The sequence below is a fragment of the Physeter macrocephalus genome, chromosome 20 (assembly GCF_002837175.3).
Source record: "Physeter macrocephalus isolate SW-GA chromosome 20, ASM283717v5, whole genome shotgun sequence".
In the NCBI taxonomy this organism is placed as follows: domain Eukaryota; kingdom Metazoa; phylum Chordata; class Mammalia; order Artiodactyla; family Physeteridae; genus Physeter; species Physeter macrocephalus.
The window spans coordinates 20,545,358-20,560,690 of record NC_041233.1 but is presented as its reverse complement, the minus strand read 5'-3'; the positions used below and the strand labels follow the sequence as shown (position 1 = coordinate 20,560,690).

The 15,333-nt window shown below is 38.0% G+C and overlaps 1 protein-coding gene across 5 annotated transcripts in view; it reads right to left on the bottom strand.

The window, feature by feature from the left end:
* The window catches only part of MYPN (myopalladin), an 82,054-nt gene that overhangs the window by 55,227 nt on the left and 11,494 nt on the right, over positions 1 to 15,333 (bottom strand). For 3 of the 5 annotated variants that reach the window (XR_003677395.2, XM_028480878.2, XM_028480879.2), the window contains exon 2: positions 13,302 to 14,204. The exons of 1 other annotated variant lie outside the window; for it this stretch is intronic. Coding sequence is in view for 3 of the 4 variants with exons in the window: in XM_028480878.2 (XP_028336679.1) it covers positions 13,302 to 14,203 (902 nt within the window). In the remaining variant the exon portion in view is untranslated. Of the gene's footprint in view, positions 1 to 13,301; positions 14,210 to 15,333 lie in introns of those variants that run through there. One more of the 5 variants, XM_007121072.4, reaches the window with a different exon arrangement.

Sequence of the window (15,333 nt, the reverse complement as noted above, 5' to 3'; positions counted from 1 at the left end):
TTTAAACTATACTGTGTCATGCAAGGCTTGATTATATACTTTTTTTTTTTTTTTTTTGCGGCACGCGGGCCTCTCACTGCTGTGGCCTCTGCCGTTGCGGAGCACAGGCTCCGGACGCACCGGCTCAGCGGCCATGGCTCACGGGCCCAGCCGCTCCGCGGCATGTGGGATCTTCCCGGACCGTGGCACGAACCCGCGTCCCCCGCATCGGCAGGCGGACTCGCAACCACTGCGCCAGCAGGGAAGCCCTGTCTTTTTTTTTTAATAGATCTTTATTGGATTATAATTGCTTCACAATACCATGTTAGTTTCTGTTGCACAACAAAGCGAATCAGCCATATGCATACACATGTCCCCATATCCCCTCCCTCTTGCGCCTCCCTCCCGTCCTCCCTTTCCTACCCCTCTAGGTCATTGCAAAGCACAGAGCCCATCTCCCTTATACTGTCTTCTATAATTCTCTATTTGGGGAATTTGTCTTGTCTCACCAATTTCACTAACTTGTAAGTTCTTTGAAAGTAGGGATGGTGGCTTACAAGCTCATGCAGCATCCACACTGCCTAGTACAGTTTTCTATACACTTTCTCCTTTGGCCGTTGTCTCATCCCTTAGTTTCAATTATCACCTCTACTCAGGATAACATCCAAACCTGCCTCCCAGCTCTGACTTCTGGGTCCCTTCTCCTATCATTCTCCCTTTACTATGTTGCAACCACATTGGTCTTTTTTCTATTCTGTGAACACATTAAGCTACTCTCCATATGAGGATTTTTGTACTTCCTGAAATCCTTGTTCCCCAGTATTTATAAAAATAGGCCCTTCTCATCAGTCAGGCCTCAGTTCAAATGTCACCTCCTTGGAGAGGCTGTCCCTGATCCTCTTCCTAATGTAGCTTCTTTATCCTCAGACACTATGACATTATCCTCTTGTGTTATCTTCATAGCACTTATTATTACCCAAAATTATCTTATATGCTTGCTGACTTTATTATTTGCTCCCCCTACTATATTATAAAGTCCACGAGAGGACCTTGTCAGTCTTACCAATATAATCCCACACTTACAGCAGCATCCTGGCACATAGTAGGTATGCAGAAAAATTGTGTTGGATTTGTTGAAAGACCAAATGATGGAAAGAATTGATAGTTAATATTTCGTAAGTATTTTATTTGCTTCATCAAATTCTCTGCCATTGTTGTTTGATCTGTTGTGGCAGCAGCAGTACATGCAGCTGCTGAAATGGGTTTCTAAATCTGCCAAAGCATGAATCTCAACAAGACCCCATGGAGGTTGTATGAACAAACCCTCAGAGCAAGGTAGTTGTAAATACAAATAGTGAGTGTCCAGAAAAACATGTGTTTATCTTTACTCTCCGCTGGAAGTGACCCTAAAATGAGAATAAAGGAGGTTTTTAAAGGGATAAAAGCACAAGGTCCAAAAGAATGGGAAGGGAGATAACAGGAGACTTGAGACCTCAAACACTTTTGGAAGGTGGAAAGCAGAATGAGAAGCGAGGAGAGTTGAAAAATCTGAAAATTAAGTGCCTACTTGGGGATGTCAGTGAAAGCAGGCAATTTGTGCAGCAAAACCCCAGCAAGTTTCAGGATTTAGAGATACAAGTTTGGGGGTGTGGAAACACACTGACAATGGAGGAGGGAGATACAGAGCTTAAAATAGGGTCACTGATTCCAGGTTTAGAAAATGAACATTTAGATTCCCCCAGCAGGTTGCATCCTCTCTTCTGAACAGTTAGGAGATGAAGGCTGAGTTGTTGGCTGTGTGAGCAGCTGCTCCATATTGGAGCAAGGGGAAGAAGGGTAAAAAATAAATGGGCCTGGTGGCTTAACTGTGTGGAACAGAGTATTTAGGAAATGTTTTACAAATATATTGGAAAACTGAGATGAATTGTCTTAGGACCACAGAGCTAAGCACATAAAAAACAAGACAGTCATCAACTCCAGGTGAAAATTAAAAGTTATAGAAGCAAGGAAGCAGTCATTTTTCCCTACTGGGCTTGGCAGAAAATAATACTTACATAGTAACAAGAAGTTAAACATTAAATTTTTTAAAACAAGAGTGTGTTATGATTATACTGAGGCAATGAAGGAAGGAACAATGGAGGTTCTGGTTTAGTGAAGGGGTGCTAAACCACCGTCTTCCGGAACAGGAAGTAAAGAGAAAATAGCATCAGCATACCAAGCAATAGTGGTTTATAAGCATATTACAGTGGTTCTCTTCACTTTCACTTTCTGTGAAGACAAAACTATTTTCCTATAATACTAAGATATTATTTGCCTTTTCACTGTGTTAACATTCACACTGATGGTGCAAAAGCCACAGTGGGTAAAATTGCTGGTGCTTCAGCAGCATAAAACCGAGTAGTGGTTATTGTGTTCTTCACGACCACACTTGCAGGTAAAAAAAAAAAGCCAGGTTCACTTAAAAATGTCCTCAATGAAGCAGTAAAAATCATTACATTTATTGCATCTCAACCTTGAGTCCACGTCTTTTTAACATTCTGGGTGGCAAAATGGGAAGTAGCATAAAGCGTTTCTCCTGAATACAGAAGAGCACTTGTGTGGCTTTTTAAGTTGAACTAGGCACTTAATGCATGAGACAGTATCTTAACTTGAAAGAACAGCTGACAAATTATGGTTATTCAGATTTGGGTATTCGGCAGATGTTTTCTCAAAAATGAAGGAAGGAAGCCTGTTGTTTCAAGTAAAAATAACTGATCCCATTTGTTGCCAATGAAAAAATTTGAGCTTTCAAGGAAAAATTAGAGTTTTGGAAAACTTGTATCTCCCATAGCGAGTTTAGGGCTTCCTAATACTTAAAGAGATTTTTAATGAAATCCATGATATTAACATATATGATTTTCTAAATATTATATAATAAAATGTGTCAACATTTGGAAGATCTACATTACTTATTTTCCAAATGACCAATGCGTGATGTTATCCATTCAAAGTTCAAGACAGACAAAGGGTTTTAGTACAGCAGGGTACAAAAGTTCATTGGTATGGTTTCAGATTTCACATTGCAACTAACCTTTAAGAAACTACTGCCGTTGAATTTTCATGTAGTATCAAATCAGAATAGCCACATTATCTGAAAGGGCTATTAAAGTATTCCTCCTGCTTCCAGCTACATATCTGTACAATGCCAGATTTTTAAAGTTTACTGCAACCCAGACAACATATCACAGCAAACCAAGTGCAGAAGTAGATAGGACAATCTAGCTGTCTTCTCTTAACACCAGACATCAACGAGGTTTGCAGAAAACGTGAAACAATGTTACTCTTTTCACTCAAATTTTTTTTTGGAAAATACAGTTACTTTTCATAAAATTATTTATATGAGCATGTTTATCACTGTTATTTTAAAATGAATAAGTAAACAACTATTTAAAATATTTCTCAGTTTTAATTTCTAATATGATAATTATAGATATAATTCACATAGACAGAACCTCTTTTGCGTCTCAGTAATTTTTTAGACTGTAAAGGGGTCCTGAGAACAAAAAGTTTGAGAACCACTGGCATCTAATTTAGAAACCTAGAGGTGAATAAATAGGAAACTGCAAAAAAAGTTGAAAATGGTCCGTTTTTTAATATTATTTGACTTGTTAAGCAATGTACCTGTATTAATTTGATAAGGCAAATATAAATATTTCAAAACAAACACCTTCCCTTATATAAACATTATAAGGTTATCTCATTTCTTTGGATAACATTTCTCTTCTTTACCAAAATGAGAGTGGAAACATCCCTGAGCAATTGGACAGCTGGAGGCGATAAGTGGAGTGATTGAAATGCCCAAACTCTCTGTCAGAAACATTTTTGTCCTTACTCAGATGGCCAGGATGGCTTCAGCCAGCCCCAAAGGACAGCTAGTAACCGCTGTCATGCTTACTTTAACACCATGACCCACTCAGAAATAATGCACCAGTCAGGCTGCCTTCTGAAAAGAAATTAAAATTTACCCAGCTACTCTGAAGACTTTTGAGGGGAAGGAGGAAACATGCTCTCCTCAAACGTCTATCCATGTTAGGGAATGCTTTTATAGAAGTACCCTGCCCAGATGCATGTTTTTAGAACTCCAAATCTTCATGACACTTACAGAATGGCACTGGATGCCAGACATGATTCATGGTTCAGCAGAAATGAGTCAGTGATCTGGGGAAATGGGACAAGTCCAAATGATAAAGAAGGCTCCGTCTTTAATGCACTAAGGACAGCTTGCCAGACCTGCTGATCTGGCTAGCTACCAAGGCTGGGAATGAAGACACTGAAGAGACACATTTTTCAGATTTAACTGGACTTTTAAGCTACATATCACCATTCTGCTCTTAGGTTACTATTTTGTCTAAAATATGGTGTGGCTAAATATTATGACTCATTGTTTTAGCACATTAACAACTCCTAAGCATAATTAGAATGTGTTATTGTGGCTCACCAGTAATAATGCTCATTAAAAGAATGATTACTAAGAGCCTTCCGTTAACCCTGACCCCGCCTTTCCAATGTCCCTGTTCCACCTCCTATTACTCCCTCTCCTAATACCCTGTTAGTTTACTTCACAGAACCTACATATTACTTATAATTATATGTTTACTTATAGGTCTATTTATTTAATATCTCTCTCCCTTACTGGACAATAAACACCACAGGGCAGAGATTATCATGTTTGTTTGGTTTACCACTTGTTTATCTGGTTCCTAGCACAGCGTATGGCACAACATAGCTGTTCCAAAAAATGTTTGTTGTATGAATGTTAAGTGAATGAATTCAAATTAAGATTATTGTAGCCTCAAGTCTGTTTCATTTTCATTTTTCAAGAAGACTTGGGGACTAGATGCCTGATCTCTTAAGTAAAGAATGTAAGCCCTGAAATAGCCAAAAGTTAGTTTATTTACTTACTGACATCTTCAGCTCTCTCCATGCATCAGAATGACTCTTCATATAGAGAGTGCAACTGGAGTATATAATAGTAGACATTTTCTAACAGGACTCAAAGTTATGTTGGATTTCGTAACACAGTTCAGTGTTTTGTATGTCCTGTCTGACCACTACTGAGTTAACGAACTTAAGTTTTCATGTCCAATGGCTATATTTCACTCAGAGGAGTGTGGGGTTACAGGTGGGATGGTTATGTCTATGCTTTAACATTTATTGACATTTATTGAGTTCTTCCAGGTGGAAAATTCTTGGTACAGTAGACTCAAACTATAAAAACCAAAACCATAAAGGAAACTTCAGTTAATTTGATACTAAAGTTAAAAATATCTAATTATCAAAAGATACCATAAAGAAAGATCAAATGGGGAGAGAATATTTTCATAACACATAATGTCATATGATTAGTTTCCTAATCATATTTTTTAAATTCTTACAAATCAATAAAAAAAGAACAAACTGATAGAAAAACGAGTGAAAGATGTAAACAGACCCTTCATAGAAAATGAACCCTAAATGATCAATAAACATATTTTTAAAAATCTCAACCTCGTTAGTAACTGTGAAAATGAAAATGAAAATCAACAAGAAGCCTTCATACCTATCAGATTTGCAAAAATTAAAACGTCTGATAATATCCATATTGGCAACAATGTAGAACAACCAGAACACTTATGTAATGTTGGTCGGAATGTAAATTGAAACAATTCCTTTGGAAAATAATCTGGTGTTATTATAAAGTTGAAGTTGTACATACTCTGCCAGCAATTCCATACCTAGACATACTCGTGTACCAGGAGACTATGCTAGAACATTTATAATAACATTGTTCCTATTAGGAAGATAACTGAAAACAACCCAAATGTACATCAGTGATACAATTCTCTCACCTTACAGTAAAATACTATGTAGCAATGAAAGTGAATGAATGAGAGTTACACGCAGCATCACGGGTATACTTTTTAGAGAAAAAAATGCAAGTAGCAGAAGAATACGTACATTATGATTCCACTTACATAAGCATTTTACAACAGTAAAATTAAAAAAATTTTTTAAACTCTTTATTATGGAAACTTACAAATGTACACAAAGTAGAGAGGCTATATTATGAACCCCCACGCGCGCATCACTGAGCTTCAACAAACGGCAGATGTGTTTCTTTTATACATTCCTCTTTTTCCCACTTTGACTTATTTTAATGTAAATATAGGACTTTGTGTCGTTTCACCTGTAAATACTTCTGTACCAATATTGTTTAAGGACATAAGGATATGTTGTAAAATTATGAAGAAAAACTGTTAAGAAAAATTTAAAGAGAAAACACAAGATTTCGGTTAGTGGTTACCTCTGAGCAGGGAGGAAGGGACAGGATCAGGAAGACACTAGATTTAAAAATGATAGTAAGGCAGGCACACAGATATTTGTGCTGTTATTCTTATAATATATCCATATTGTAGATATTCTTCAGTATCTATTCAAAATGCACTTGTAAAACAATTCAGAAAATTCCGTCTGGTGATCCTTTTCCACTTTGGGAGTATAGATGAGGAGGTTGAGAGATTGAATAGAGAAGGTTAGTAGGCAAGTGCCAGGGACTTCTACAGAATCCCTTGGAGATCTTGACTTGTAGCCTCTGGAGTTGGTGGTGGTACAGAGGCTTTACCCAGCTCTTGCCTCAAAAACTTTTACGGTGAAATGATGTTTAGCATTGTCCAAGAGGGAAGAGCAAGAAAAGAGGGCTGCATTGGAAACCGCCAGCATTTCCAAAGTTTGTGAGGGCAAAGATGTGGGTTTTCCCATGGGCCAAGTGGACACCACAGAAATTAGCTTGGTTTTCTATCTCAAAACAGATCTACCTCAAAGAACCACCTGCTAGGGTGAGTGACACCAACAGAAAGAGGCTGTGAGGGGTGTACTGTTGGAGTAGGGGTTGAGGAGAAGGTGCTAGAACATTAAGTAGAGATTACAACATTCAGGTCAAGGAGCGGAACAAGGGGCCAGCCCCCCTAAGTGAGGAGGTCTCTAGAGATTGCAAAAGTTCTCAGCACAGAAACAAACGGCACTTTGTTAAAGCACAAATGTCTGGGCCTGCGCTCTGGAGATCCTAATTCAGTAGGTCCAAGGTAGAACCTGCAAATTTGCATATCCACCAAGGCTCCAGGTGATGCTGACCTGCTGGTCCAGGGACCCACTTTGAGTAGCTTGTTCTGGGAGGCTCTTGAAATCCAGCCTCTGTCCTCCCTCTCTGACCTTATCCCAAACCATTTCCTCCTCACTCTTTATGTTCTGGTGACATCAGTTCCTTCAATTCCTTAAAGTTAACCATTGTCTCACTGCCTCAAATTTGTTATTCCCTCACCCTGCAACACTTTTCTCTAAATTCCGCCTTGCTGGCCTAACTCCTAGTCATCTTTCATGTCTCAGCTTAAATACCACTTTTTAGGAAAACCTTCCCCAACCCATTCACAAGGTTTGGTCCCTTTGCTATATGCACCCTCCTTTATAACATTTATCACAATTGTAATTATATAATCACTGGAATTTTTGTCTGTGTTCTTTTCTAGATTCTAAGATCCAGGAAGGCAGGGAATTTTCCTTGTTCGCTGTTTTAATCCTATTGGCTGTAACAGTACATGGCACATAATAAACACTTGATATTTGTTGCGTGAATGAGTAAATGAAGGTATATAGATTTTCCCAAAAGGTAGAAGAAAATACCCCTAAATAATGTAATGTTTTAAAATGTTTACATAATATTTTACATTACATATCATATATAATTATTTATAATATTTTAAAATTTCCCTATATCATTTAAAACATCCTTTGTCTTTTTTTTTTTTTGCTCACACCACACGGCTTGTGAGATCTTAGCCGGTGCCCTTGACAGTGCAAGCGTGGAGTCCTAACCACTGGACCGCCAGGGAATTCCCAAGCATCCTTTGTCTTTACAGTTAATTTATTTCCTAATTTATTTCCTCAGCACGCCACTTACAGGCAAATTTTCAGAAGTTGCGATAGCAAAAACTTAATAGCCAAAGCAGATATCAGTATCTATAAAAGGTAAATTTTTGCTGCTTCAGAGGGTTATGTACAAGCAAACATACTTAAGTGTGACCCAGCTGTACATTCCTGGGAAAAGAATTTTGAGTCAGGATACAAAAAGGGATCATGGCCATTTGCTGTGAATTCCTGCAGGCTCTTTCATCTGTGGGTAACGCATGAATGTATTTCAGCTCCTCCAATGAAGCTATGTTCAAGATTAACAAGCTTTCAAAAACAGCTAGCTTTAATGATATAGGATCCTACCCTTACAAAACAAAACAATTTCTTCCCAGTCAACTTGGAAATCAAATATAGGCAAGAAGAATTCTTCAGTTTGCTAAACTAGGGTTATAAAAACATGGGTAGAATACTGTGAACACAAAGAGGCACACGCATACAAGGTTAGACCTCAGTTGCCAGGTATATGTATTACATTTCTTGCAAAAATAGCAAAAAGGATACTTTTCTTTTTGACTGTGTTTTCCTTTATGGCAAACCTAAGTGTCTCATTATTTTAATGCTTTTTTTTTTTTTTTTTTTTTTTGGTGGTATGCGGGCCTCCCTCTGTTGTGGCCTCTCCCGTTGCGGAGCACAGGCTCCGGACGCGCAGGCTCAGCGGCCATGGCTCACGGGCCCAGCCGCTCCGCGGCACGTGGGATCCTCCCAGACCGGGGCGCGAACCCGGTTCCCCTGCATCGGCAGGCGGACGCGCAACCACTGCGCCACCAGAGAAGCCCCTTAATGCATTTTTAAAGGCGTTCTCCAAATCAAAATCTGTGCTTCTGGGTTCTATGGAGATGCTTTAGGAATTTCAGTGGTGAGCAAGGTAGGACTGCATGCTCCCCTCCACCCCAACTCTCTTTAATCCCAGAAGCACTAATTTTATCTTTAAAAAGTGTGTGTGTGTTGCTATACAGCAGAAACTAACACAATATTGTGAAGCAACTATACTCCAATAAAAATTAAAAAAAAAAAGTGTGTGTGTGTGTGTGTGAAGTATGTATTGGGGTAATGTAACAGATTTACTGTGGGGAGAAAAATGGGAGGAGGAATTACTGCCAAAAGAAGGTTGGAAAACCCTGGCCCAGTCTAGCACAGCTAGAAGTTAGTTCCAAGTGTTACCTGTATTTATAGTCCCTTTGTAATGCCAGAGATACTGTGTCCAAATTTCCTAGTGTCCAGGGCATTCCTTGGAATGTCTCCAGTTCCACTACCCTCTCATTTGACCTTCAATCCTGCATTTCTGACTGTCTACTGGATATGGTCCCTCCATCTCCTGAGACTCAAATCATCCACCTCCTCCAGTTTCTCAGACCTTGACAGTGACCCCAGAGTTCTCCCAGGTACCCAGCTTCAAACTCATCCTTCCTATCTAGTCGGTCACCAAGTTCGGCTTGGTTTCTTTTATTCTAAATATTGCTCTCTCACATCTTTTCTCTGCTTTCGCAGTACCCCTACCCTGGTCTGATTAGAGCATCTGATGCCTGGAATACCCTTCACAGCTTCCTAAGTGGCCTCATGGCTCCATTCTTTTGGGGTCTAACTCATTCTTCCAGACTAACTCTACTTAAATTCTCCCTTTCATCTTAGTATGTCCTTATACACAACCTTAAATGTTTTCCACTGGCTTTTGAAACCGCTTCTGAACTATTCTACTTTGCTCTCAAGGCTTTTCGAAATCATCTGGCTCTGCTGTTTTCAAGGTAGTTCAGTCTCCTCACTGTCGTCTACGGATATTATTACTATTCCAGCATCTGTACTTTTATGTAAACATGTTGAGGTGACCTGGCCTAAAAGGACCTGCCCCTCTGCCTACTTCTTCTGTCTTTTCTCTCATCTTTCCTCACCTGTTATCCCATGTGCGTCACATAGCCAAGTACTTGCAGTTCCCTGAAAACCTTCGTCTCTAGGCCTTTCCCCTTGCTTTCCTCTTCCACCCTTAGTTTTCTCCACTAAAGTGGCACCGCCAGCGTTAATGCTTCCTTCATCCTGCACTTCAGGCAAAATATCACATCTTCCTTTGAGCTGCCATTGCATCCTATACATACTTCTGTTACAGCCCTTATTACACAGTATTGCAGTGTTTTGATTATATGTCTGTCTGATTCCTCTATTAGACTGTGAGCTGCCCTCTTAGAAGAGTTTTAGACTTGGTTTCAAAACAAGGTCCCTGACCTCCAATAGCTCCCAATTGTTTTGTACCATCAATGAGCCACTTTAGTAACTCAATAGGTATTTGTTGAATGAATAAATGAGTTAAATTTCTATCTAACTTCTTCTTACTCTTCAAGGTTCAACTAAAATCCCCTTACGTCTCTGAAGTCTTCTTTGACCTTTCTAGTCCTCCAGCTCTTCTCTGAAGTCTGATAGTCTTATGGTTGTCCTATAAAAATTAGGATGATTTCTTTTTTTTTTTTTTTTTTTTTTTTAACGGTACGCGGGCCTCTCACTGATATGGCCTCTCCTGTTGCGGAGCACAGGCTCCAGGACGCGCAGGCTCAGCGGCCATGGCTCACGGGCCCAGCCGCTCCACGGCATGTGGGATCTTCCCGGACCGGGGCACGAACCCATGTCCCCTGCATCGGCAGGCGGACTCTCAACCACTGCGCCACCTGGAAGCCCAGGATGATTTCTTTTTATTATCATTATTTTTTTATTGGAGTATAGTTGATTTACAATGTTGTGTTAGTTTCTCCTGTATAGCAAAGTGAATCAGTTGTACATATACATATATCCACTCCTTTTTAGATTCTTTTCCCATGTAGGTCATTACAGAGTACTGAGTAGAGTTAGGATGATTTCTTTAACTGGATTGCAAGTTCCTTGAGAGCAGGGACACATTTATACCATCTCTGTCATTGCAATGGTCACAGTGCTGAGTTTAGAGCAAAAGCTCAATACATATTTGCTTTGTGATTAGAGTTATATAAGTTCTGTACTTAGGAAAATAATGACAGCTAATAGTCTATTTGGAAAATCCTAAGTTTTTTCTTAATAAGATTACTGTCATGAAATTCAGAAAATACTTAGTGAGTACATATTAATTTCCTGCCACCAAAACAGTGGTTGGGATACAGGCATGAATTCTATCACTGAAGAAGTGCTCTCCAGGTAAAAACTAGTATTGCTACGTGGAAGTTGTGTATATTTCTTTCACTTCTAAATTTGTAAATATTTAATTGGTTGACTAAATAGTTTCTGAGTGACCACCAGGTTACTTTGTTTTTCAAGGAATGGGTATTTTGTAATTCTTCCTGGGTACTTTTCTCACAGGGAGCACTGAAGTCTTTTTTGTATCTGAGATTGTCATGGTCGAGAATGGGGAGGATGAGTCTTGAATGATCTGGTCTAATTTTTTTGAAAGAGTCCAATCTATGACCAGAAACTAGTGGAATGGATAGGATTAATCTAAGTAAGTTGTATGTGTGCCGTAACTTGAGTGCTTACCAGCTTACTTAGACTGACCAGATGCCACTGAGTGGTATAGATCATGGTGCTATGATGACATCTTGCCAACATTACTGACCAGAGTTCCAGCGAGTGTCATCAGGCTTGCATAGAGTAGAAGGGTAGACACTGCCCTGTGTTGTGCAGTTCCAGCCCTTTGCCACATCTTGGTCCAACTGTATCACTCCTAATTTAAATCTAAGTTGAGTTTCTTGTTTTCCTGTTTCTTTATGTATTAGTTTACTCATAACTTAGTGACTACTATATTATGCATAACTACTATAGGCTAAAAGCCATGCTTGGTGCTCAAGATCCAAAGGTAAAACAATAGAACCCCTGCCCTCAAGGAGGTCAGTTGGATAATTAGATAGTTATGTATGTATATGTATGTATACATAGTTATGTATGTATATGTATATGCCATGGTAGAAATAATATTTAATATTGCCTTATGTTTTCTCTGAAAAGCAAAATTCAATATATGAATGTGTTTTTATACTATAATCCCTTTAATCAATAGGAATACATAATTAAAGATATTATTAATACTAGTGCTATTACTACCCTATAATATGAATATTTTGCGAAAAGAAGATGAGGCCCTGCTTACATAACTAGAATAAATGTTAAATAGTATTCTAGTAGTAATTAGGTGGTTAGGGAGGCAAAGTAACTCTTATAGGACTCTAAATACCAGTAATTCTCTATAAAAGTAATATATTTCCAGCACATTATTCATATATTATTACATTATAATACAAGAGGTAGCAGATGTCACCCTGGGGGTTAAGGCTGGATCCAGATTTTGTGGGGCCTGAAGCTCATAAAAGTGTAAAGACCTCTTAAAAAAATAAAATAAAATTAGAACACAAAATTAGATGTAGCCTGTGCACATGAAGAGCCTTGAAGCTTAAGCTTTACTTACTTCACAGAAAAGCTGATGGTAGACACTTAAAAGATGAATATCCTTTCTACTCATCAGTCATATTAGGGAAAGACTTTGGCATTAGGGAGAAGAGTGCTCATTAAGTGGATATCAAAAAGTATATAATAAATACAATACATGTAAAATAAATCTTTAGATTGATCTTTGCCACAGCCTTATTCTACCTTTATTCTATCAGACTTTATTCTATTATTTGGTTTCTTTTTAATTAAAAAAATACCACAGGTATTCATTGAGTTTAGGTCATAAATACTTTGTTTTTTAAGCTACAGGCTGTAGACCTGTGCTAATACATGTTCATTAGCCACATGTGGTATTGGGCACTTGAAATGTGGCCAGTGCATCTGAGGAACTGAATTTTTAATTGTGTTTAATTTTAATTAATTTAAGTGTAAAAGCCGATTCTCAATTCAGTTCTTACAGAACTTTTAAGTATGTTTGGAACAACTCGGGTCTTACAATCTACTTTTTCAACTACATTTTTTTGAAATCTAAATGCACATTAAGTATTTTCTAGGAAAATTTAGCATACAAACTGAGATGTGCTGTAAGTGCAGAATTCACATTGAGTTTCGAAGCCCTGGTGACAAAAGGAATGTAAAATATCCTATTAATAATTTTTGTATTGATTACATGTTGAAATGGTAATATTTTTAATATATTGGTTAAATAATATATTTTTAAAAATTAATTTCACCCAGTTCTTTTTATTTTTAAAAAATGTGATGACTAGAAAATTTTAAATTGTATGTATGTCTAATATTACACTTCTATTAGACAGTGTTGCTTTAAACTCTGACTCAAAGGGAGTATATAATTTTTGAAACCACATACGTGAAAGATAAAATGAGGAGGATCACAGTAGATGGAAAGTAATTACCAAACATTACTAATGGGACATTTTTACCTTACTTCAGGTGGTGGAATTCCTACCACTATGCAATCCAACTGTACTCTGGTTCCTTCTGGAACTTCTCTGCTCCGTAACTTTTGAGTGAACCGGGGAGGTTGCCCCAGAGGTTCTTCATAGTACAAAGAAGAAGGAGAAGACCCTGGGGTGGTGTCTCCCCCATCTGCCTCACTGGCAGCCTGCTCAGCTTCGCGCCTCTTGGCTTCCTGCTGCTCAAGGGCATGGTTCACTTCATTATCCCTGGTATCTGCAGGGATAGGGATGGGAACAGAAGATCTTTCTCTTCTTTCTGATAGATCTGAGAAACTGGAGCTGTTTTCCTGCATAACTTTGCTTTGAGATTCCAATTTATTCTTGTGGTTTTTGCAGGCACGAGGTCTAATCCTTTTGGAGCTATGGGCTTTGAAAAGGGATGACAGCTCTTCAATGAAATCGGCAGCCTTATTTAAGAATACTTTTTTGGACTGGGTTTCAGAACTATACTGTGGCCTTTTTGCCTCCTGAAGGCTCTCTTTAGAGTTGGTAGGACTTCGAGAGTTATCCTGGCAGAAGTTAGGGTCAAAACTTGATTTAGGTGAGTGTTTCATCTGATCAGAAGAAAAACATCTTCTAGCTTGGGCTTCATCTGCTTTCTCCAAAGGGTCATGATTGATTGCCAGTCTTGCCAGATTGACACTTTCATCTAATTCTTCTTGGCTCAGAAAGGCTGAAAGATCCGGAAGGTCATCTTGGCCTCCTCCACCTTCAGCAGCTCCAGAAGGACTGCCAAAATGGAAAGAGTTGGAGGAAGCCTCTGCTCGACTCCTCTCATTGTTTCCCTGATGTCTAGTTTCAGCTAAATAGCTCTCTCTTAGAAGCTGAGATATGGAAGTAGAAGCTTCTAGGCTGTCGTCTTGCATGCTGTCACAAAATAACAATAATAACAAAAAGTTTAGATCATTTCTACAGAATAACAAGTCTATGTTTATTACAGCATGATAGATGCTTAAGAACTTAAATCTGAAAATAAAAATTGCCTAGTTTTGATACTTTCACAAAATTTACTTTAAAGACTTAATGATTATTATTCTCATATTGTACAATGGAGAGGAACTGAATGACGTTTCCCTGAAATTGGAAATAAAAACATGGTGATTATCACTTTATTAAATTCTTTAAATACAAGTTCAATTTTGAAAGCTATGCTATAAGTATAGAGATATTAAATACAGTTTCTAAACATAATTTTGATAATATCTGTAAATGGTTTTCAGTTTTAAAGTGCTTTCATACACAGAGTTTTCTCTCCATCTTCTCCCCCTTAGCCTGAATGTAATAAAATAACAGAAATTAAAAGATGTTGACAATATAATCTCATCTAGTTACTGAAAATATAAACTTGATCTAGCTCATGAAAATAAATAATGCTTTTATTTAATGACTAGAGACAAGCTGTTTAAATTCAGTGTTGTTTTTAGGCTCAGTGTGCTCCTGAAAACTATCATGATTTAGCTTTTTCAAATAAGGTATAATTATTTTAATTTCTACAAAGGTGTGAGTTAGAGCCTAGGTTTTTAAAAATTCTCTTAAATTAACATTGGTGAAGAGGGGATATGGAAGACAGGGAAGTGGGGTGCAAGACAGGACACTTTTCACTGTATACCCTTTTCTTAATTTTAAATTGCAATTATATAAGTATATTCTAATCAGTTATATATTAACATAAATTATATGGGTATATTTATTCAAAAATAAATAATTCGTAAAGTCTTATAAAAATAGTACAATAACTTTTGTTCAAAGTCCCTTGGACTAGAAATTTTGGTAATGCAGACTACTTTCATATTATTAATGTTATACCCATTTATTCACTCACACATTTACTAGAAGGATAGCAAGCTTGTAACCCATAGGCTGTTACTCCTTTCTCTCCTCCTTAAGGGATGTAGCTAACTGATTACAGTATTCTTCCCATTGACCACTTTTTTTTTTTTTTTTTTTTTTTTTTTTTTTGCGGTACGCGGGCCTCTCACTGCCGTGGCCTCTCCCA